Source organism: Prosopis cineraria, unplaced genomic scaffold (genome assembly GCF_029017545.1).
Source record: "Prosopis cineraria cultivar Desert tree isolate PC_DT_omini unplaced genomic scaffold, ASM2901754v1 PC7, whole genome shotgun sequence".
Classification (NCBI taxonomy): domain Eukaryota; kingdom Viridiplantae; phylum Streptophyta; class Magnoliopsida; order Fabales; family Fabaceae; genus Prosopis; species Prosopis cineraria.
In genome coordinates, this window is record NW_026555338.1 from 29,492,253 (window position 1) to 29,516,032 (window position 23,780).

General features: G+C 35.2%; 4 protein-coding genes and 1 pseudogene across 4 annotated transcripts; 2 read left to right on the plus strand and 3 right to left on the minus strand.

Moving 5' to 3' along the window:
• The first annotated feature begins 1,250 nt into the window (after nt 1-1,250).
• Nucleotides 1,251-2,043, plus strand: LOC129315069 (non-specific lipid transfer protein GPI-anchored 9-like). The gene is made up of 2 exons (XM_054958585.1): nt 1,251-1,592; nt 1,783-2,043. The coding sequence occupies exons 1-2, from the start codon at nt 1,283-1,285 to the stop codon at nt 1,797-1,799; spliced, it is 327 nt and encodes a 108-aa protein (XP_054814560.1). The 5' UTR covers nt 1,251-1,282; the 3' UTR covers nt 1,800-2,043.
• A 1,241-nt stretch (nt 2,044-3,284) lies between these two features.
• Nucleotides 3,285-9,942, minus strand: LOC129316361 (chaperone protein dnaJ GFA2, mitochondrial). Its single transcript, XM_054960744.1, is given in 19 exon segments — nt 3,285-3,791; nt 3,950-4,016; nt 4,151-4,199; nt 4,274-4,330; nt 4,460-4,531; nt 4,646-4,662; nt 4,665-4,736; nt 5,146-5,218; nt 5,598-5,672; nt 5,767-5,831; nt 5,987-6,074; nt 6,161-6,211; nt 6,724-6,813; nt 7,584-7,622; nt 7,728-7,811; nt 8,331-8,413; nt 8,996-9,082; nt 9,385-9,475; nt 9,591-9,942. Coding segments are annotated over 19 exon segments (1,344 nt in total). The 5' UTR covers nt 9,678-9,942; the 3' UTR covers nt 3,285-3,694.
• A 1,925-nt stretch (nt 9,943-11,867) lies between these two features.
• LOC129315933 (FT-interacting protein 1-like) lies at nt 11,868-15,601 on the plus strand. Its single transcript, XM_054960107.1, is given in 2 exon segments — nt 11,868-13,170; nt 13,173-15,601. Coding segments are annotated over 2 exon segments (3,159 nt in total). The 5' UTR covers nt 11,868-12,270; the 3' UTR covers nt 15,432-15,601.
• A 199-nt stretch (nt 15,602-15,800) lies between these two features.
• Nucleotides 15,801-17,956, minus strand: LOC129315934 (60S ribosomal protein L6). The gene is made up of 4 exons (XM_054960108.1): nt 17,623-17,956; nt 16,897-17,003; nt 16,271-16,452; nt 15,801-16,152 (listed from the first exon to the last, which is right to left on the minus strand). Exons 1-4 carry the CDS (start codon nt 17,877-17,879, stop codon nt 15,997-15,999), a joined length of 702 nt encoding a protein of 233 aa, XP_054816083.1. The 5' UTR covers nt 17,880-17,956; the 3' UTR covers nt 15,801-15,996.
• A 1,165-nt stretch (nt 17,957-19,121) lies between these two features.
• Nucleotides 19,122-21,585, minus strand: LOC129316710 (FT-interacting protein 3-like; annotated as a pseudogene).
• Between the last annotated feature and the right edge of the window lie 2,195 nt (nt 21,586-23,780).

The window sequence follows — 23,780 nt, forward strand, 5'->3', positions numbered from 1 at the left end:
AAAAGGAAGTTAAACTAATATCAATATATATGTCAATATTAATGTAAAATATAAAGTTCTTTGCAATTTGCACTGATTAAGTTATAAGTAGTATGATTCTTTAGATTTTCCATTATTTAGTGATTGGTTGTTGCTCTGGGTATTGAACAACCTAAGATGGGCGGCCTCATTTATAGTTTATAGTGTAACTTTTTATGGATTTTATATTATATATAAAGTGATGTTGGTTGCTAAAAGGATGAAAATGAAATGAATTAAAAAAATAAAATAAAAATAAATTAAATTATTTTTTTATGATAAATGTAATAAAATTTAATATTATATATCACGAATATTTTCTCTACAAACTATAAAAAATGACTCTCAATGCATGAACCAAACTACTATTTCCCATTATGAATATGATTTATTAGGTTTCTTTCATATTTTGATCATTTTATTTTTTTTATTTTTTTATCCATTTCATTCCTTTCTAGCAACCAAATGAGCCTTGAATATTTTATTTTTACAACTCATTTATTATTTTTGAAATTTTAGATATGTTGATAAAGCATGATTCAAAAATCAAAAGTGAGAATATTATTTATGTAATTCAAAAACATATAATTGTTATTATAATTACTTGCAATCTATCAAACCCATGAATTTAATGGATTCTAATATGAAATCAAACCTGTTATATTTTAAATAATACTTCTTCCGCCACAATTTATGAGAGACTTTTGAGAAAAATTTGATATTTCAAAATATAAAATATTTTAATAAAATTTTCATTAATGATACTTTTTCATATTACTATTCCCATTACATTCCCTCTCTCTTTTTCTAATATTTTTTTACAAATAGAATATTAAATTAATGACATTTCTTGAAGTTGATATTTCTACCTTGAAAATATAAGGTCATATGTATTGAATTTTATTAATGTGCGTAATTTTATTCAAAAATATCTTATAAATTATAACGTAGAACCATGGAAGTACTATTTGTTTTACATTCATAAAAACAAGTATGCAATACAAAGAATTATGAAGCGAAATTGTATTCCACCTCAAAAAAAAAAAAAAATGAGACATCATGTGATTTGAATCTAGTAACTGAAGTGATCAAGCACTAATAGCATTGATGGTGAAAGAAATCAGACTGATACCACAAACTTAAAAGTGGTTGAATGAGCATGACCCTGTGTTAGAGCACAAGCAGGTATGACATGACATGACACGAGTTTCATCCTCTATAAATTCAAATCCTCTCACTCTTAAGAAATCAAAAAGACTTGAGGATGAAGATGGTTGGATCAAAGGGTGTATCAGTATTGTTGGTGTTGTTGATAGTGGTGAGATCCTTTGGGGCAGAGGGACAAAACAGTCAATGTACAAGCACCTTCTTCTCTGCTCTTGTGCAGCTCATTCCTTGCAGGCTAGCAGTGGCTCCATTCAGCTCTGTTCCTCCAAGTGATGCCTGCTGCAATGCCCTCAAGGCCTTAGGGCAGCCCTGCTTGTGTGTCATTGCCAATGGCCCTCCGATCTCCGGCGTAGACCGGAATATGGCCTTGCAGCTCCCGGAGAGATGCACTGCAAACTTCGAGCCATGTATGTTGTCTATCTTTCTTTGTCTTTCTTTTTTTCTTTTTCTTTTTTTTTTTAACAAGCAAATCTGTAATATCATGGGAAGTTGGCTACGGTTTATCACTTTCAAACAGTAATTAAGGTATAGAGTATCTGCATGCATATGGATGATTATTAATTTTCTTTTTTTTTCCCCTCTTTTTTCTGTTTGCAGGTGATATCATGAAGTGAAGAGCAGCATGAAAGCTATTATTAATAATGTTTTTATCTTTGTTTTTTTTTTTTTGGGTGTACTTCACCGAAGAATTATCGCGATAAAGAGATAGATGTTGGCGAGGATTATTATGTGCTAAACTTTTAAGTTCCAGTCTATGTTGTACCCTGTAATTTCGTTCAACTATGATTTGCTGAATTATAATTATAACATAGAAATATAGAAATGGGACAGATTTATGCTGCTTTCGTTCGGATTAAATACTCCATCCAAGTGGTCTAAAATTGCACTTTCCAGGTTAAAAAATTAATAATTAATTTAAAAAAAACATAACTTTTCATTCTTACAATTTGCTCGTATTTTATTATAGATCTTGTAATTTTTTTAATAAAAACATACATATATAATCACCGCCAAGCACCAGAATAATATTGATATTTTATGTTGTTGGAAGAGAGAATAACATCCTGTTGGGTTCAGGCAAAGAAACAATATGCGGAAAGTTTATATTTTAAGTGCTTATTCGAGATTCCATTTAGTTAGTTTAAACTATAGTTTGTAAGCTTAAAAGTTAGTTAGGGGATAAAATATGTTTAAGTAATAGTAGTCGTAAGTTTTTCTTTCTCAACTATAATTAGGCCAAAAGCTAAATTTTGAAACTTTCACATTAGTTACATTGAAATTCAATTATTAGCAACATTTTATGCTTTTTAAATTTATTGAATAACTTATTATTCTTTCACATTACATTTTGAAATTAGATATTTGTATTATTTATAAATTTAACATTTCTATTATTTGTAATATATATATATATATATATTCTTTAAATAGATCTAATTAAATTTTTAGCATTTAAAAATATTTTCTACATTAATACATTAACTCTTTAATTTTTATTGATTTAATTTAATTTTAATATTTTTCTTAAATTTATCAAATTGCATACTGCAGCATATCATTTATAGTCTGTTTAATAAAAATATACATTTAATGATATTAAATGTAAATTAATTTTAATACTAATGATAGTAGAGAAAAAAATATAAAAAATTAAATTTATATTCTTTTATAAGAATAAAACCAATTAAAAAAATATCATGCACAATTCTATTTAAATTACTTTAAACATTTAATTAGACGTCACTACAACTGACGTGGTGCATGCTCATATACGTATATATGTGAGAGAAATACAACTCATCTTTTTTAGTTCTTTTTACTAGCCCATGCCTTTTTTAATTATTATATATTTAAACTTTTTTTTAATTATATCATCCAATCAAGTTTCAATCTGTCAAATTAACCTTTTACCCCAAAAAAAAAAAAAAGTCCAAACATAAGACACTAATAAGGAGAATAGAACATATAATCTAAAGCCCTATAAAGAAATGTTAAAAAAAAAAATGCACTTAGCTACTTGTAATTCTTAATAAGATTAAATTATTTCTTGACCTTCAATGTTAAGCATCTGCTCCCCTCACATAATTCTGTGCTATTCATTTTGTCAAACGTAAAGAATGTATTTTCCACAATTCACACTGAATAAATTTTAAATCATAATATTACATTCTATTATGGTTCTAAGCCTATCTAGCAACTAGCAAGGGCACCTTACACCGCAAAAAAGGACAGCCTGCGGGTAAACTTGGACCTTCCTTCTACCTCCAATGCATAAGATAATCAAAAGGAAAATATGTACATATCACTGAGTTCAGGAATTGCCCTCTCCATCAAATTAGACCGTAAACCATCATTTTATGAAAAATACACTCAAGGGACATCACAAAATTGCCAATCCTACAAAAATTCTACCCCAGGCGATTCCCTGCCTAGATTGATTGATATAAGTGTAGAAACCCCTTTTCTTCTTTTGTTGATCACGGTATGTATGATAATAAAAGAACCGTTTTCATCCAGAACCTGAAGCAGCCCTCTGTTTAACATCTTCCCCTTGCTCTTCCTTCGCAAACTCCTCGATTAACTCGCGCTGTCTCTGTGTTAGGTTTCTGCAACACATGGAAATAGCCAAACCATTTACGTTCTAAGCATTTAATCATACGTAAGTTTCTTTCCAGAAGAGGGAAAAATCAAAGCCCAGGGTGTCATTGTGTGAGAGAGTTGGGAGCTCATTAACCCCACAGAACATGATCTAGATGGCACTTACGTTGGGATGCTGACATTAAAATGAACATATTGATCCCCGAATGTCCATGAGTTTTTGGTTTTGATCCCTGTCAGAAAAACAATGATAATGAAAAAAGAGATTAGCTAAGATTACCAACTTACAAATCCAAGAATCACATTTCTCAAACAAGTTATAACAATAAAATCTTCATCTTGCGGAGGATTCCATCAATTTGCTCACCTTTCTTTTTCAAAACCACCTTCTGACCGGCTTGGGTGCCAGGACGAACCTGCCAAACAGGGCCTGTCATTCATACTTCAACGGGTGCCAAATTGTTAGGATATAAGATATTTCCATACAAACCTTGAGAACAACATCTCCTGTAAGAGTGGGGACCTGAATGGTTCCTCCCAAAATTGCCTGAAAAAGAAAATAGATATTTCAGACTTATCTCAATTATTATCATTCCATATAGGCCTCGATAGCCTAGAATATGAATAGCATTGAATTAGATTTCAAAGCGCACACAAGAACGAACAGGAAAACTACCTGAGTGATGCTTAAGACAGCTTCCACATGAATATCAGATCCTTCTCGTCGGAAAACAGGGTCTTCTCTGACCTGCCAAAGAAAAAAAGAAAAAAAAAAAAGGTTGAAAAGAAAGGTTCAACTTCTGAGATGCAAAGGGAAAAGAAAGATGAACCTTAGCTATTAAAGGGAGAAAAAAATTCATACCCTGACAATGACATAAGATCACCTGGGTGATCTCCGTCAGGGTCTGCTCCACCACTTCTATAAACTTTTATAGTCTCATTGTTGTCAATCCCTGTAAATATGGGGGGGGGGGAAGAATAAACCAATTAACATTTTTCATAGATGAAAGGAGAAAAAATGGCTATAGACGTCCATTACTAAAGCAAATATTTATGATTCTTGCCATTTAGCCATCTGAATTGGTTGAGCATAAATTGTTGACCAAAGATAGCTCCAAAGTTATCAATTTTAGCAGGCTAAAATATTCAAAAGTTGGGTTTCACTCCAATCAAGACGTTCTTGAATTCTTTCTTCTTCTCGTTTTGTTGTAACCGTTAGTATATAATATATAGTAAAATAGTGGATCAACACAACAAGAAAACCCATGAGGAAATTGCTCATTAAAATGCATTTCTTTAGTATATGCAGTCTCGATGAGGCCTACATAACATAATTCATCCAAAAATATCAAAAATGGTTACCAGGCACGAAATCCAACTTGACCGATTTTGTTCCTTTGATAACCTTTGCACCTCTGCAAGACTTGCAGAAGCTCTGGTAACAAGAAAAAGAAAATTATAAAAATTATAAAGAGGTTACTTGTACATGTTACCAAAAAGAAAGGATAGCTATAAAGCAGTTTCAGTTGTTCATCATATGATTTTATAAAAATCTACAGGGAAAGCAGCAGAAACAACCAGCCAGAGTCAATAAATAAATATGTATTTATCCACAAATTGAGTAGAATCAAATGAATCCTGTGTTCTGCACTCAACCTTTTAACAATGAGAGGATTGATTGTTTTCAAATATACACATTCACAAAAACATCAAACGTACCAAATTCTGGATAGAGGAGAACATTTTATAATCATAAACGACAATTAAATCATAAATTATATCCACAAAAAAGTAAAAGATACTTTGCACCATACCGATACAATTTTCCCAGTTCCCTTGCATGTGGTGCAGGTACTCTCCATCCTGAATATGCCAGCTTGTACAAAATTCTGAAATATATCAAAGAATATCAATTTGAAAACTAAAACTAAAACGTGTCACATGTTTACAAAAAATTAGCTTTCACCTCACTAAATTACTCACCACACCAGACCCTTTACAGCGTTTGCAAGTTTCAGGTCTTGTTCCAGGAGGAACGCCACTACCACCTGCAATAGCTCAGCAGAACAAACGATGGTGCTGAAAAGTTCACTTCTAAGTGCATTGCCTTTACTAACTAAACTGGACATCAAAGTAAAAGTTGACAAATAATAGGATAAGTGGACCAGAAATGTATAAACAATAGTTACATGATGGGGCATACCACAAGCATTACAAAGCACATCAGTTTGAAATGACACAGTTTTGGAGCATCCTTGAACAGCTTCCATAAATGATAGTTCAACAAAGGTCTGTACGAAATATAATATAATGAGATTCTTTATAAAAATACTTGTTAGCACACCTAAAGATGTCCAAATGGGAAGAAAGACAGAACCTTGACATCCTCTCCTCCAACATTTTGATGAAAGAAGTTCTTGACAAAATCCTGCTCACCATTGAGGGCCATGACAGATCATGAAAGACAACCATATCAGACTTCATACGTGGGATTTACATATCAAGCAAATTCAGAGAAACTTAAATTACAGAGAACATGGCCTCAAAAAACTACAACAGCACAAGCGAGGACAGATGAACAAGCAATTAGCTGATCCAAACTGTAATGCTGCCAAATATTAAATCCCAGATACAGTCATAAAGCCATAAACCGTGTAATTAAGTATGAGTAAAATCAAACGTGGACATGCATCATTAAGTTCATTTAGCTTCAGGTCTGAACTAGTAATCCTGGTGTTGTATAATTATTCAAGGTCTCCTACTTTGGTATTTGGAAAGCACATGGAGAAGATTCAAAAATAAATTAAGAATTACCACATAATAGTTTCATTGTACATACTTCTTTTAGATTTTCTAAAACAACACAGATTGACCTACAAAATAAAAAGAATAAAAGCTACAGACAGACAAGATTAGAGATGGAATGAGGCAAGTCATTACATGGTCACGGAATATCTGCTCAAACGGATTAAAGCCAGCATCACCTCCAAAACCATTGCTTTGTTGATTTACATAGGCATCATGGCCAACCTACAGAGTTGATTCACTCAACAAATTAACAAAGCAATCCACATCAACAGCCAAGAAACATGAACATGAAATGAGTTATACACACAAGCGCAACACACACATCAATGATCTACAAGCTTACTCTCACATTAAGAAAAGGTGTTTTAAAAAATTAACATGTCTATTATATTATCTAACTTCCAATCTCCCCTCTATACGTTTTCTTCATTCATCTAAAAAGAAAGGGAAAAGGTAAAAATGTCAAATAATTCTGGGTGCAACAACAAAAAGCATACAAGGAAAATTTTCTGGGCAGTGATGTTTCACAGCAACCAGAAATATAAAATATTTTTTAGTAACCATATGCCCCCAAAAAAAAATGTCTTCTATTTTAGCATGCCATTAGCAAAATGCAATATATGAAACTGATCACATTTCGCCTTCTTAGTAATAACATCATTTTAACTTCATTAACAAACATAGGTGATTAAAGACACTCATTTTATTGTCATGCAAGAAAATGTTCCACATTCTCTCGGGCCTTTCAATTCCTCCAACTCTTTCTATAAATAGCATTTCTATAGAACATAAGTCTATCACAATTCAAGAGGGTTACACTTAATCCTTCCATTTCCAGTCATTCACCTTAATAAAACTGTGACTTACTATCATTCTTCCATATGATAACTTTTCAAATACCAATTCTACATTCATGTTGTGACAGAATAGCATATAGCAACAGCAATAAAATGATAGATAAGGGAGGCAAGAAATATCTGAAGGTGTAAGACCTGATCATATTGTTGCCGCTTTTCCTCGTCCTTCAAAACCTACAGCAGAGTTGACCAAAGGAAAAAAAAATCAAATAATACGTAAGAGATGATATAAACTACTAGATTTCAGGGTAATAACAAGAACAATGAATATAATAATACCTCATATGCCATTGAAACTTCTTGAAATTTCTTTTCCGCTTCTGGATCATCTTTGTTTGTGTCTGGATGGAGCTTCTTTGCAAGCTGTAAAATATAGACAATAATTGAGGCAGTAGGAAAAGTGAAACGAAGAAAAACTTCAGGCAGTTATTCATATCATAGCCACCATTGCCTGAAGAATTCATGTCAAATAAGAAAGAAGGGCAGGGGCATAATATATCTAATAATAGTGAAGCAAAATACACACATATAGTGTACACATAGATACATTCTGAGAAGATGTATTCTGGCATAGATTTACCCATATGTAGCAGGCATAAACTGTTTGAGGAATAAAGGACTTCAAATTAAACCATGAGTAAGATTAACAAGATAAAGAATAAACTGTTCCTCATGTCACTCAAGCTAATACTTATAAGTTGGCTATTTGGGGAATAGAGACGTTTCATGTGTAAAAAAGAAGAAAAAAGAAAAGAAAACTTCTCAAAAGTCCACTAGCACTGTGTGGATGCAGAGATGGGAGGATGAGAAGGTGATACCCTATGTCCACGAAATGTACAAGACATTGCAAGGTTAGCCAGGAAACAGTTGGGAAAAACTTACCCCATAGTATGCTTTCTTTATTTCAGACGCGCTTGCATTCTTACTCACACCAAGAACATCATAATAATCTCTTGCCAATGAAGCTGTGAAGGAGTTTTGGGGCAGAAAAAGTCATTAATGTGCCAGGGCCAATAAACATTTATGCATAGAAAAGGTCAGTAATAAAATAGGGACAAAATTGAATGAAAGGTTGAACAGGGAATTAATAAAATCTCATCCTACTTGGTCAGAAGACATAATGAGAAAGGGATCAGCTAAGCGGAGGATAACAATATTATACCCAGTCCTTACTAAAACCATAAACTGGTAAACCAAACGCAAAACATGAAGAGCAGAGTCTTTTTCTTTCAAATGCTCTTCACAGAAAGTTAGGAAAGAGAGAGAGGAAAAGAGACGAGAGAGAATAGAGTAATAGACAACAGAGAACGAGAGAGAGAGAGAGAGGAGAGAGGAAAGAAACTAAATTTATTATCCAAGTGTTCAAGCCCAATCACAACAAACCAAAGCCACCCATATAGAGCCAAGGGTCATTAAAAATACTAACGGCTAATTATCCCAAATTCCTACCAACCCTCACGAACTCATGGAAATTATTATTACGTATCAGTATGGTTCCAGGAAGAACAGAAACGAAGTGTGCACAGATTCAAACGGATGATTTATACCTGTGCCATGAATGAATCTAGCTGTGCCCCAATACGAATTCATTGCTCCCAACAGTAACCGGTTCTTCATATGAACAATATCTCCAACTGCAAATATGTAAGTCGCAATAAGGTTAGCACTAAGTAATGATGCGAATCAATATCCCAAAGGAAACTTGTGTAACCAGACCAGTGGCCCAGGTGAAGAAGAAATGGACCTTTGTCCAACAGCCAAGAAGAAAAGCATCGGACCGTCCAACAAATTCTAATTTGTCTAAGAACTATGTCCATAATTAAATTACAAGAACCCCAATTCAAAAACAGAAATATGGGGGAAAAAATCAACGCTTCCCTTAGTCATTCAGGCAACTATACAAAGAGTTTGCAAAAGATGTTATTTTAACAAATACCATTTGAAGTGTAACTTCCAATGATTCTAGATGGCTTGCAAACCCCCGAATTCAATGTCTTATAACCTCTTTGGGACACAGCCTCGTGCACCTACAATTCGCCACCAAAAGAAAAATTCCCACATTACCAGATCACAATCAGCAAAAATGACTGTAACAAACCATATAACAATAAAAAAGGGGGGGCGCGAAAGGAGGCCGCGTACGTCATGCGCTGTGTCCCGGGGGTAGTTTGAGGCGAGAGATCGACGAGCAGCCCATCGAATCAGCCTGATGCCATTGGAGCGAACCATATTGGAGCTTAAGGATTCTAATGTACGTGTTAAGGATCAAAGGTGGTGTTTAGGAAAGACGATGGATACGAGTGGTGGTAATTGAGAGCGCTAAACCCCGGAAAAACCCTAATCGGAAGAAGTGGAAGGTTCTAGTAGGGACTGAGGCAAGGGGACAGCGAAAGAGAGAGAAAGAAAGGCTGAATCCTTTATTCGTATGAGAGAGAGAGAGAGTACTGACGATGGCCCAATCTTGTGGGAGACAACTTGATCGGCGCCAAGTACAGAAATAGTTATGTGTGGTTAGCAATTACTAGCATTCTTGTATGTGACGTCTTGTGCTTTCTCAAACCGGTATTCGGGTAAGAAAAAAAGCCGGTCCGGTTCGGCATGAGTACAAAACATTTTTTTATCACACGTGACATGAGCACGAAACATTTTACACCAAAATTTTAAATCATAAGTATGACAATAAAATATAACACCTCCCCTATATTTTATTTTATAAATATATTTTTTATTTTTAAATCTATACAAACTTTTCCTAACATTAATAATTATTAAACACAAACCTCCTTCTTGTCAGTTAACTGTTAAATAATATATGTTTAATTAAAATACGTCTCTTTAAATGTAAATATTATTTAAAAACTTATTTAAGTTAGCCAACAAAGTAATAGATATATTTTTACCTTTTTAATTGTTTTAGTTATGAAAAATTATTTATTTAGTATTTTGAGAAAATTTAAAAAAATAAGTAGCTAAAATAATATTTCAAACTAACACGTAAAAAATTCAATAAAATAAGAATCTAATATAATATGAGATAAATTAGTTAATATATATTTTTCTGTAAATTTTATATTTTTAATAATATATTTTAAAATTTTTATTTAAATATTGTTATACTTAATTATTTAAAGTTGGAGAAATAGATAATTAGATTATAAGGAAAAATCAATAATTTTTAATTTTTGCTACATAATTTTAAATAAAAAATTAAGTATTTTAAAATTTTAATGGAACGTTTTTAACAGTGTTAAAAATTGAATTAAAATATATGTTTTAAAAAAAATGAGGTGTTTGTAATTTAAACAAAATAAAAAGAAAGTTTGTGTATTTTACTCTAAATATAACGATATTATTCTTGCAAAAAAAAAACAAAAAGTAAACAACATTATGATATCCCATGATTTGTTGGCGAAGATAATAGAGATTAAAGTGTATTAATTATATAAAATATTTTTTAATCTTCTAATCTTAATACAAATAGTTTCAGATTATTATTTTTTGTCATTATTTTAAAAAACTAAATTTAATATTCAATATTTAAAAATATTTTGTTAATATTTAAAGGTTTAATGTAAAAAAAAATTATTAAAGAAACCACTAGTATTAAATTAAAAAATTGATAAAATACTTTATAAAATTAAAAAACTAAACAAATAAATTGTGTAAAATAAAATGATTAAATGTGCATTTTAGAAGGGGGAACCTGTAGAAGTCAATAGTTTAAACTCTTCCAACATACTTTAACCAAAAAATTGTTTTTTTGGTTATATATATTGTTTTGTATTTCATTAAGAATTCTATTCTTATTTCACATAAACTCACATGTAATTTGTTCTTAACTTTACCTCTTGCTCTTCTCTTCTCTGCGCTTTTATTTGATTTTCCTTTTCTAAACTTCATCGATTCTCATATTAAATTTATCTATCTAAATATCAACATCAATATCTATATAAAATATAAACTTTACATTAAGTTACACACAATTAAAATTATGAATAATAATGTGATCCATCTTAAACCTTACAAAGTGCATAAAAGAAACATTAAGTATAAGAGTTTACAAAACTCACGCGGGACCAAAATTTTCGGTATTTAGAAATTACATTACAATTACAATTACAAATATTTAAAAAATATGTACAGCATTCAAGAAATGAGAGGGATTATATATATACACACTCTCTGTGCGTGTGCGTTTGCGTATGTGAAGCTCAAATATTTTTATAAACAAGGTTTGAAAGACTAAAAAATCCACACACCAAGCGTCAAAAGAAGAATAAAGCACAAGGAAGGCATCGTTGGCCAAGTCCAGAAAAACTGAAGCTGCCTTCGATTTCTTTCTTGCCGCTTCCACTGTATCTTTCAAGCTCTGCTCTCTCACTTTTTCTTCACTTTTGCATTGCTCAACATAGAAGAAAGAACTGATCCCCAAGCACAAATATGCAAAAACCCATGACTTTTTTTTTGCCCCTTTGATTCAGCTACTGTCATTGAGGTCTTGAGGCAGCTTCCACGTTGTCAATAGAGAGCAAGGATGGCTCGTTTGTTCATATCCTATTTTAAACCAAAAGAATGGGTCAGCTTTACGTTAGATCATTGCGAAGCTTTCCTCAAGCAGCTTCTCCATCAAATTATTCTTTGCTTAACCAAAGTGGCTGTATCAGTCACTAGTGAAAACTGAAATCTTTAACTGTTCTTTCTGTCATGTTTTTGTCTTCTTAAGCTAAACAACCTTTGTTCTTCCAATGCTATTTTTCGGTTCACTTGTGAATGGTTAATTTAGATTTAGCTTCTTGTGACAGTGAGGGGACAAGACAAGGAAATGAAGCTGGTGGTGGAGGTCATTGATGCTCATGATCTCATGCCTAAAGATGGAGAAGGATCAGCGAGTCCATTTGTGGAGGTTGAGTTTGAAAACCAGTTGAGCAGAACCAGAGCTGTTCCAAAGAATCTCAACCCCACTTGGAATCACAAACTGATCTTTCATTTAGATGCAACCAAACCTTACGATCGCCAGAGCATTGACGTCTCAGTCTACAACGAGAGAAGGCCTATCAGTGGGCGGAACTTTCTTGGGAGGGTGAGAATTCCTTGCTCCAATATTGTGAAGGAAGGGGAAGAAGTCTATCAAGTTTTCCCACTGGAAAAAAAATGGATTTTCTCACCTGTGAAGGGTGAGATTGGCTTGAAACTGTACTTTGCATCAGAATCCAAACCCAATAAAGCTGTTTCTCCATCATGTACTGCCCAGCTGGAAGAAATCTCATCCTCTCTACGACAAGTACAGGATTCCACTGCAGCTACATCTACTGCTAATCTTCTAGAAAATGAAGACTCCGCTGAGAAAGAAATAGCTGAAGGTCCTGAAGTTGATGCTCCAAAAGTTACCACTGAGGAAGTAAACGGTGATGCTGCTGGAAATTCTTCAGTTGAAGCAGAGGCTAAGTTTGGTGGGATTGCAGATATGGTCGAAGTGCCAAAGGAGGAGAGCAGAGAACCTATACAAGAGGCAGCTCAACAGTTACACAAACATCAAGTTATGCAGCAGCAAGTGATTTCCATAAAGCAACGACCAAGAGTTACTTCATTGACAAATATTCACCCAGCGAGTTCTCAAGTCCATTCTCGCCAAAACGATGAGGATTACAAAGTGAAGGACACCAGCACACGGCTTGGAGAGAGGTGGTCAAATGGTGGAATTGTAAGAGAGTGGAAGCGTGGTGGTGCACGTGGGAAAAGTTCAAAAGCACGTGTGATCTAGTTGAGCAGATGTTTTATTTGTATGTTCGGGTCATGAAAGCCAAGGATCTTACTCCTAGCTTCATGACAGGAAGCCGTGATCCTCTCGTGGAAGTGAAGCTGGGAAATTACAGAGGAAGAACAAAACACATTGAGAAAAAATTGAACCCGGAATGGAACCAAGTTTTTGCTTTCTCGAAAGATCGGATTCAGACCTCTGTGCTGGAAGTTTTCGTGAAGGATAAGGAAATGGTGGGGAAGGATGACTATCTTGGGAGGGTGGTTTTCGACCTGAACGAGGTGCCAACTAGAGTTCCACCTGATAGCCCATTGGCTCCTCAATGGTACAGACTTGAGGATTGGAGAGGAGAAGGTGAAGTCAAGGGTGACGTCATGCTTGCAGTGTGGATGGGAACTCAATCTGATGAAGTTTTTTCAGATGCTTGGCATTCTGATGCAGCCACAGTTTATGGAGAAGGTATTTTCAATGTCAGGTCCAAGGTTTATGTCTCACCAAAACTATGGTATCTCAGGGTCAACATCATTGAAGCTCATGACGTGATTCCTAGCGACAGAAATCGCCTGCCAGATGCTTTCGTGAAAGCCCAGGTTGGTAACCAAGTACTAAGGACCAAGATATGCGCACATCCCACAACAACTCCATTTTGGAATGAAGATTTGATTTTTGTTGTAGCAGAACCTTTTGAGGAGCACCTGGTGATTACTGTGGAGGATCATGTTCACCCCACTAAAGATGAGGTTCTAGGGAAGATAAACTTGCCATTGATGCATTTTGACAAACGGCTAGACCACAGGCCAGTTCATTCTCGCTGGTTCCCTCTTGAGAAACATGGCTTTGGACTAATGGAAGGTGATAGGAGGAACAACCTCAAGTTTGCAAGCAGAATTCACATGAGAGTTTGTCTTGATGGTGGATATCATGTGCTGGATGAATCAGCTCTGTACACAAGTGATCAAAGACCAACATCAAGACAACTATGGAAGCCTCCCGTTGGGATACTTGAAGTGGGAATATTAGGAGGACATGGCCTTCTTCCAATGAAGATGAAGGATGGGCATGGCAGCACTGATGCTTATTGTGTTGCTAAGTACGGCCAGAAATGGGTCAGAACCAGAACAATTCTCAATACTTTCAATCCTAAATGGAATGAGCAATACACATGGGAGGTTTATGATCCTTGCACTGTAATAACATTGGGAGTTTTTGACAATTGCCACCTGAAAGATGGAAATTCAACCCCTGATTCACAAATAGGGAAGGTAAGGGTTCGGCTTTCTACACTAGAAGGTAGCAGGACCTATATCCATTCTTATCCACTTTTTGTTTTGCATCCACATGGGGTGAAGAAGATGGGTGAGCTTAAACTAGCAATCAGGTTCACTACCTTCTCACTTGTCAATATGGTTCAAGTTTATGCCCAACCCTTGCTACCCAAGATGCATTATTTACACCCATTTACAGTGAACCAGTTAGAGAATTTAAGACACCAAGCCATGAATATGGTAGCCATTAGGCTTGGCCGAGCTGAACCCCCTTTGAGAAAGGAAGTGGTGGAGTACATGTTAGATGTGGATTCTCATTTGTGGAGCATGAGAAGAAGCAAAGCAAACTTTTTCCGAATTTTGTCTCTCTCCTCTAATTTGACTGCAATACAAAGATGGTTGAATGATGTTTGCCAATGGAAGAACCCCGTCACATCCATTCTAGTTCACATTCTGTTTCTGATACTAATCTTCCACCCAGAGCTGATACTTCCAACTATGTTTCTATATACATTCTTCATTGGAGTATGGAACTACAGGTTCCGTCCCAGACACCCTCCTCATATGGATCCTCAGCTATCTTATGCAGAAACAGTACAACCAGATGAACTTGATGAGGAGTTTGATACATTCCCAACTTCAAGATCCAATGATGTAGTAAGAATGAGGTATGACAGGCTTAGAAGTATTGCAGGGAGGATTCAGACTGTGGTTGGGGACTTGGCTGCACAAGGTGAGAGGATTCAGTCTCTGTTGAGCTGGAGAGACCCCAGAGCAACCACTATCTTCGTCTTGTTCAGCTTTTCTACGGCTGTGGTTCTCTATGCAACACCGTTCAGATTGGTGGCTATGGCCACCGGTTTATATTGCTTGCGCCACCCAAGGTTTCGGAGTAAGCTACCATCTGTTCCAAGTAATTTCTTTAAGCGGCTGCCTTCTAAAACAGATAGTTTGCTGTAATATTTGTTTTTCTGCATGTAATTAAGACATAACGTGTTGACTTCCTTCTTCAATGTGAGTGAAATCAATATATGTACTAATTTTCTCCAAAGTACATCATTGCAGAACGAATTGCATGGATTTTATGACGGAGATCGAAGACTTTGATGAACGTATTTCTCTATAATAATTACTAATTTGATTTGTCACGTGAGAAACCTTCAATGAGTTTTCAGATTTTGACGGATCTGTATGCTTATTACACACACATTCGTGTTACCACTTAAAATGATTACAAACGCCAAAAAATAACCAATTAATGTAACGATTAATTAAAGATGCTCGGCCACAGAAAGAAACACCCATTTGACAAACACAGAAAGACTCAAATATATAACAAATTTGTAGATTTAATCAAGAGCTAACAAAAGCAAAATTGAAGGGAGGGAAAATTCTTGCACAGCGCATTATCTAAAATGACAATCACATCCTTTCGAAGTCTATAACCAATAAAGACAGAGCACAACTACTGGGACAAACGTCAAGATCAAATAGAAGAAACAAAAGTTAACACTCTTGTATTCTCTTAGAAGACTAGTTCATGAGGCTTCATGCCAGCCTTGAGAGAAAACCTTGCGCCCAAATAAGCCTTCAAGTCTGGAACGCTCTCAATAGCTTGTAACAAAGCAGAATCCACAATTTTCTGGTCATCCTTTTTCTCCTGGGGGATCACATTTTTCTCCTGCATTTGGAAAGAATAAAACAAAAATAAAGTGGAACAAGGGAACCGCGATCAGAAGACCAAAACAATTGGAGATGACAAAGAAAAACAACAAAGCACAGTAATTTGAAAAGCCAACCTCCTTTTCTGCCTCAAAGAACTCCCCTTCTCCCTTTTTCTTCTTCTTCTCGGCTTTCTTGGCAAAGTATTTGTCATCAAATTTCTCAACATTAACTCCCGAAATGTCAACCTTCGTGGAGGTGCCAATGACATAAGACTGGCAAACACGTCTCAAAGGAACTCCATTAATTTTAAATGGACCTGAAGTGGCAAGAGCAAAGTATTAAAAAAAAACAGAGAGACCATATCTAGTCAACAGGATGTACCACAAAAGTATAAGAGTCCAAGCCCAGAGAGTGCAAAAGAGTAAAGGCTGGCATGAAGAAATTACCATTGACAGAATTAAGAGGAGCTAGATTGAACTAATTACAAGCACAACCATGATAAACATAACCATCATCACTTGTACAAAAACGGCCAATGGCCAGTAATAGAAAAGGGAGTGACTATGAGGGTGATTAACAGTACAACTAAAACAAAATGACAGTAAGAGAAAGCAATTCTAAAAACAAACGAAATTGCACAACAATAATGTGAGTATATAAAACCAAGTGTACTCAATGATCATATAGCAAATGAAGCAACGCCAATTAAAAATGCTCATCACTCAACAACTCATTCCACAGAAGGTATCAGATCATATACCAGTGACAAGGAGCAGCCCAGAGGGAAGCTGCTTCAGAAAAACGACTCTCTTTCCCTTGAATCTCCCAGCAAGAAGAATCAGCACAGTACCGGGAGTAATGCTAGCCCTGCAGAGCGAAGACACAAGCAGATAAATATCAACAATAAATCTATATGCCGGAAAAACCCATACAAATCATAAACATGTAATTGTTAATTATGAGATTGAAGTACATTAAACACAAGAGGACTCCTCTTATTTATATTTATTAACATGCCTCGCCCAAATCCAGCCTTTCTCAATATCCCTCACTAAGAGAGCTCCCACATTCCAAATAACCCACCAGCCATCAACATTTTCTAACCTCGACAGAATTAATAATAATCAACAAACACCCATAGACAGCCACTCAACAAAATGACGTAAATAAACCCATAATAAACTCACGGCAACAAAAACAAGGGGATCAAAGAAGGGAAGAGGCAACAAATTTAGAGTTCGTCTCGTTATTTATCATACGGAACTGACACCTAATCCCAATCAACACCTTAAAAGACGTCCCAGTAGAAAACCAACATTCAAAAACCCCCACTTGTCATATACAATTTCCCACATTCAAACTTTTTTTTTTTTTGAAAAAAAGAATACAGCACTAGAAAGAAAATCAAATCAAAATATCGTTGACCACTTCCACAATCAAACACAGTCAAACCAAACATCTTAACAAACAGATAAAAGAAAAGCACCTGAGCTTAGTAGGCTTCGGCTTGTGCTTGTTGACCAAAGGCTTCTTGACATCGTCGGCAGGGTAAAACTTGGGTGGCTTCTCCGCCGGAGCTTCAAGCTTTGGCTTGGGATCGTGACGGGGGAAAACGCCGCCATTTTTGGCCTTGATAGCCCAGAGACCTCTTTTGTGGTACATCTTCGACCTCGAGTACTTTCCAATCCCTCTAATCAATTCAGGATTTCTGCTCACCTTTGGTGTTCTCTGCTTGGGAGCCATTGCTGCCGCTTCAGCCGCTACCTCCTTCCGCTGGTTGGTTCTGCAGTAACCTTCAATACTGCGAAAATGAGAGAAGTTTTAGTGGTTGTGTTTACCATATATATCGCCCATACATCGCTAGGGTTTCGTGCGAACGGAATAGTCCGGGTTGGGCTTCCTGAAACATACCCATATGAATTTATACTGGACGCACATTTCCCGAGTCCGATAATGCTTATCAGCTGTTTGTCAGTCTGAGCCCAGCCCATCTATTCTGACTCTTGTGAGTGTCTGTAGATGCCATGCGAATCAATTTTATAGTTTAGAGAGATTTTGTTAATACTAATACTGATGCTAATGCTAATGCTAACCCCTAATAATTGATTTCTTGACTGATTTCTAGCCTCATATAATGAAATGTTTATTTGTGGATAAGTTATAACATATTTCATGTTCGGATTTTTTTCCCTTAATTTTTGTGCCTGCCCGAAGAATGAAATTGAAAAATAAAAAGGAAATTTTTTTCTTTCTTCTCTAAAACGGTATATTTGACATTTAAAAAAATAAAATTATTTTTAATTGAAGACATGACAATTGACAATTATTTTTATTCTAAAAAATGTGCTAATTGATGTGCTTCCGCAAAGGGAAATTTAGTCAATTTTAGAATAATATTTTAGAATAAAGCACAAGTGTAATTTACAGGCAACAAATGATATGCCATCTTTTATCAATCTTATTAAAACATCAACAAGCTTCTTATTTAAAATTAATAGATTTTCATTGATCATGTTTTTAAAAAAGTAAATTGTTGCACTAATCAGCTGGCTCATCAAGCCAATAAAAATAATTTTAATATTAGAATTCTTAATAATTCAATATTAGGATGTAAGAATTTTTGACATTAGGTATCTCCTAATTTATTTGTAATTACATGATTTTCATCATGGCCTTGTCAACATAAAAATGATATGCCAAAAAATAACACAATCTGTCAGGCATTCATATCACACACCATCATTTATGGAGAGAAATAAGTTGTATTTTTTTGTTCATAAAACATCAAAAACTACCATGGGCAGCTCTGTCCTTATTGTTTGTCCCTCAAAACGTGGTCCGAGAATGTGTGTGTGTATAGTGTGTGTGTGTATGTGTGTGTGTGTGGGTGAAACAACCCAGTGCAAGTAAAGAAAAGCTTCTTGATGCTCTTGAAGAAACAGAAGTTCAGCATTGCTGTAACAGTCAACGCCGATTGCTTTTCATTATTCATCTTCTTCAATTCAACCCACCATGACGAAGAAGAAGAAGACGACGTCAAAATGGGTTTTCTAAAGAACATAAGAATCAATCAAAACAAATATTAAAGCAAGCCATCTGATTTTGCAGGCATCCTCCTGAGGAAATTCTGTGGCACAGCTGGTATGTCAAATCGAAACCTTTGAGGTCTCAACAAGTAAGTCACCAGAACAAAGATGACAACCTTAAAAGAAAAGAACCAACTTAGAATCCCACCAGCCAAACAGAAAATCACAAACAGAGCCGTCGCTCTCGGATCTCTCCAACTCAACAGTGATTGAATCCTCTCTCCTTGAGTTGCCAAATCACCCATCACAGCAATCAACCTCCCTGCAATCCCTCTCAACCGATCATACCTTTTCCTCAAGTTCTCACCATTGAATCTTGATGGGAATGGATCAAACTCTTCTTCCAGTTCTTCAACCGTCGCTGTGTCAGCATGAGACAGCTTAAGATCCATATGGGTCGGAAGTCTCGGCCGCGATGGATACCTCCAGATTCCGATTCCGACGAGGAAGGAAAACACCATGGGAAGGATTGTTTCTGGGAAGAAGATCACCAAGAGGAAGATGAATAAGTAGTGATTGTTTTTACTGAGCTTTTCCAGTTACGGACTCATGTAATTGCTTGCAGACATAAACTATACCACTCAGAAGGCTAAAGATTCTCTGAATTTGAGCTCTTCCTTTTCTCATGCTCCAAACATTTGCTCTCACATCAAGCGTGTACTCCACAACCTCTCTCTTCAAGGGTGGTTCAGCCCTGCTTAGTCTCAATGAGGTAATAATAGCTGCTTGATTTCTTAAACTATCTAGCTGAAATATTGATAATGGGCTAATGTAATGCATTTTAGGAAGCAAAGGTTGTGTATATGTTTGCAAGACATTGAGCAAAGATGGGCAAGAGAATCTCACAGCCAACTGGATTTCTCCCATTTTTATGGCTCCTTGAGGCTGTAAGTTTATGAGTGGGTAAAAGTGAGTGTATACTCTGTCTGTCTCGAGTGTTGAGAGTCTAATTCTTACCTTTCCAATTCTCTTATCTATTGTTGCCTCAGCATTTTTTTCTGTTTGTAGATGGCCATTATCAAATACTGCTATTGTTATGACTGTGCAAGGATCATAAACTTCCCAAGTATATTGCTCATTCCACTTGGGAGAGAGACTATCAACTATAGTTCTTGTTCTAACCCATTTAGGGCCATACTTGGCAACACAATAAGCATCAGTTCTATTGTCCTTTTTCATTGGTGATAGCCCAATAGCATTCAGAATACCCAATTCCAAAACTCCAATTCCTGGTTTGCTCAGTTTTTTAGATGTTGGCCTGAGATCACTACTGTATTGCGTGGCCTCATCAAGAACATGGTATCCACCATCCAAGGAGATCCTCATGTTAAGCTTAGTTGAAAACTTAACTTGCTCTTTTTGTTCTTCTTCAACTTCATTGACCTTGTTAGTTTTCTCACATCCCTCTTGAACCTTCTTGGTCTGTTCAAGGTTGTACCATTTGCTAGAAGGTGGTGCAGCATCTATTCTTTGCTCTACATTCTTCAATGGAACCACACAAATTCCCATTTTTTCATGCTTACTTGAACTTGAATTCCCTTGCTCCAAGCTCAGAACCAAAGATTCTTCAAAAGGTTCTGCTGCAACAAACATCAGATCCTCATTCCAAACGGGGTTTGAGCTAATCTTCAAGGGACGGCTTCTGAGAGCAACATTCCCAAGAGCAGCTTGAATGAAGATTTCTAAGCTATCATTCTTTTTGTTGACTGGCAAATCCTGAGCTTGAATCACATTCACTCTTAAATACCATAGCCTGGGAGAGATATACACTTTTGATCGCGTGTAAGCAATATTGTCACTGATATTGCATATTGCTACATCTGAGTGATAAGCATCTGGGAAAGCTTCATCTGCTTGAGTTCCCATCCAAATAGATAACATCAACTCTTCTTTAAGCTTAATCCCTTTTTTATCTTCAAGTCTATACCATTGTGGGGCCAATGGACTATCTGGTGGAACTCTCATGGGAATATCAGATACACTGAATAAAACTCGGCCCTGATTTTATTGGTACCATTTACCTTGTCATTCACCAAAATTTCTAAAACCGGTTCCTGAATTCGATCTTTTGCAAAAGCAAAGACTTGGTTCCATTCTGGACTTGAAGCTTTGTGGAAAAACAGAGTTGTTCCTATGAAACTTCCAAGCTTCACTTCAACATAGGGATTGCAAGTGTTACATTTAGTGGTACTTTGCAAGTTTCTAGCTTTCACGACCCTCACAAAGAGAAAATGCATTTTCTCTACGAGGTCAAAGGCAGTGGGAAGCCTGTCTCCACTTATGATTCTTCCAGCAGCAATGTTTGGAGTTGTCTCCTTAAGAGAGTAATCTTCATGTGGCTTCTTTTGATTTTGATTAGCCATTGTTTATTCTGCAATAATGGGCTGAAGCATCCATGAATAAAAGGAAGATTCATCTTATACATAAATATTTCAACATTAAAAACACCACATGTTGAAGCATACATCTAACATATCACAGATGAAACAAGCCATTGTCATAAATCAAATACATACATTCTCTTCATTCTCTCAAACAGTAAATAAGGAGAGATCAGAATTTCACTAAAATCAGCAAAAAAGTAAGCATATCAGTCCGGCAGAAATAACATGAATAAACTATGTTTGATAATTACAGATGCTTTGAAAAAATCACGTAACTAAGTTTATTATCTTTTCTTTTATTTACCTTTCTATTTAACGTTCTGATTTTTTGTATCATAGTTTTCAGCATTATTCAGCCAAAGGAAAAAGGCAGAGCACATGGAAATTTTGAAATGGTTACAATGTATGAAAGTATCTGGAGATTATCACATGCCAATCATCACCAAGCTTCAAAGTTCACAGACACAGATGAAACCTCGCAAACAATAGCTTTCTTTCATTTCGTGAAGTTTCATGGAAAACAGATTAGAAATAAAAAATAGCAGCACTAGTCATTACCTGAAACGCAATGTGAATAGCAAGAAGCCTGAAACAGGGAAACAGAGTAAAATCTTTCTATGTGAGACTGGGATTTTCTTTTAGACCTATTTCAACGGAAAATAAATATTGGCTCTGCTCAAAATCCTTCAAGTAAAACCCATTCCTGGTAACAATCAATTCAGAAAATTGAGAAGGGTTCTTCTGTGTGTATCATCATAATAGGTTACAGGAGGATGATACGAGAAGTTAATTCGCTGGCCCACGTCTCGTTTACCGTTAGCCTTCTCAATTTCTCAGTGGTAACTGTCGCCGTTAATGCGCAGGTATGATATGAAAACTTCAATTTTGTTTACAAATTTCATGTTATTTGTATGAACGAAAAGTAAATTTATGACGCGAAAATTAATTATATGTTTGGTTTAAGATTTGAGAGAGACTATATAAAGAAGAGGTCCAAGGGGAGAAGTTTAAATTTTTAAGACGAACATAAATTTTTTTTTTTTTAATAACCGATACCATCATAAACTTTTATGAAGGATTATTCTGCTTTATAGATATGCAACTGATGATTATCATGCACTGGTCTTGCATTATGTTTGGATGTTAGAGAAAATAAACATGCTGACGTTTCTCTTGATTCAGTTGAGGGAAGAGATTCTACGCATCATTTGAAAATAGAAAGTTAGAAACCAAGCTCATTAACTAGTTCTAGCAGAATAAGGTTCTAAGTTATGACATTTAAAATAATGGCTCACAATGCTCTTTTGGTACAAGCATCTTATTCGTCCCAGGCATTTTTATCTTGGGTTTATTTTATCGGATGTCCCTGGATGGACATTATGTCTTGCCCAAACGTAGTGTGCGGTCCGAATTACTGACGAATTCTAATTGAATTAATCAAAACTGGTTACCTGTCACGTTAGCTAAATCAGTTTTTAGTGATTGCTTTTGTTAATGTGGTTTTGGATGCTTGAAGATTTGATTTGAATTTAAATCAAATGCATAGAAGTCTTTGGATTTTAAATCCATGTTTTTATTATAATTTCATTTGAAATTTCAATTACTCTAACATTCTTGTTTTCTTTACGTTTCACTCTCAATATCTCTGTTATTTTTGCAATTTATTTTAATACTAGGGTGTTAATAGGTGATTAAGAATTAATCACTTAGTGTTGGTGGCCCTAAAATCTATACAAAGAACATCACATTGTAAGTTGAGTTAGGAAAATTGAATGTAATCCCTTGAGATTAATCCCCATAATTCGGGGTTTGTATTTCACCCTTTAAATGAACTGTTGTTGCAAATCCTTCAAGTGAAGGATCCTGATATTGTAATATTCAATCTTTCATGTTCTTCTCTTTTTTCGATTTCTACAAGTCTTAACGCAATTCTTTTTATCTTTTGTTCTTGTCTTGCCAATTAAAAAATAAAGGTGAATTCATCACTTTCAATCATTCATTTCTACTTCAGATTTCAGTTCTTTTTTTTTTTGTAACATTAAAATTTTTTACATTATTCAAACAGAAGATTTTAAATATAATATTTTAAATTCAAGATTTAAATTTTAAATTTAAATTTAAATCTATCAATTCAAATATTACCGTATTAATTCATAGCACATATAAAAAAAAAA

Bases quoted from the DNA above. Each gene is read 5' to 3' on its own strand.
- LOC129315934 (XM_054960108.1), bottom strand. From the start codon at position 17,879: ATGGCTCCCAAGCAGAGAACACCAAAGGTGAGCAGAAATCCTGAATTG. The intron at 17,004-17,622 runs GTGCTTTTCTTT...TTCGCTCTGCAG, and splicing joins CCGAAGCCTACTAAGCTCAG to GGCTAGCATTACTCCCGGTA. The intron at 16,153-16,270 runs GTTGGCTTTTCA...TTCCAAATGCAG, and splicing joins TCTTTGAGGCAGAAAAGGAG to GAGAAAAATGTGATCCCCCA.
- LOC129315069 (XM_054958585.1), top strand. From the start codon at position 1,283: ATGAAGATGGTTGGATCAAAGGGTGTATCAGTATTGTTGGTGTTGTTG.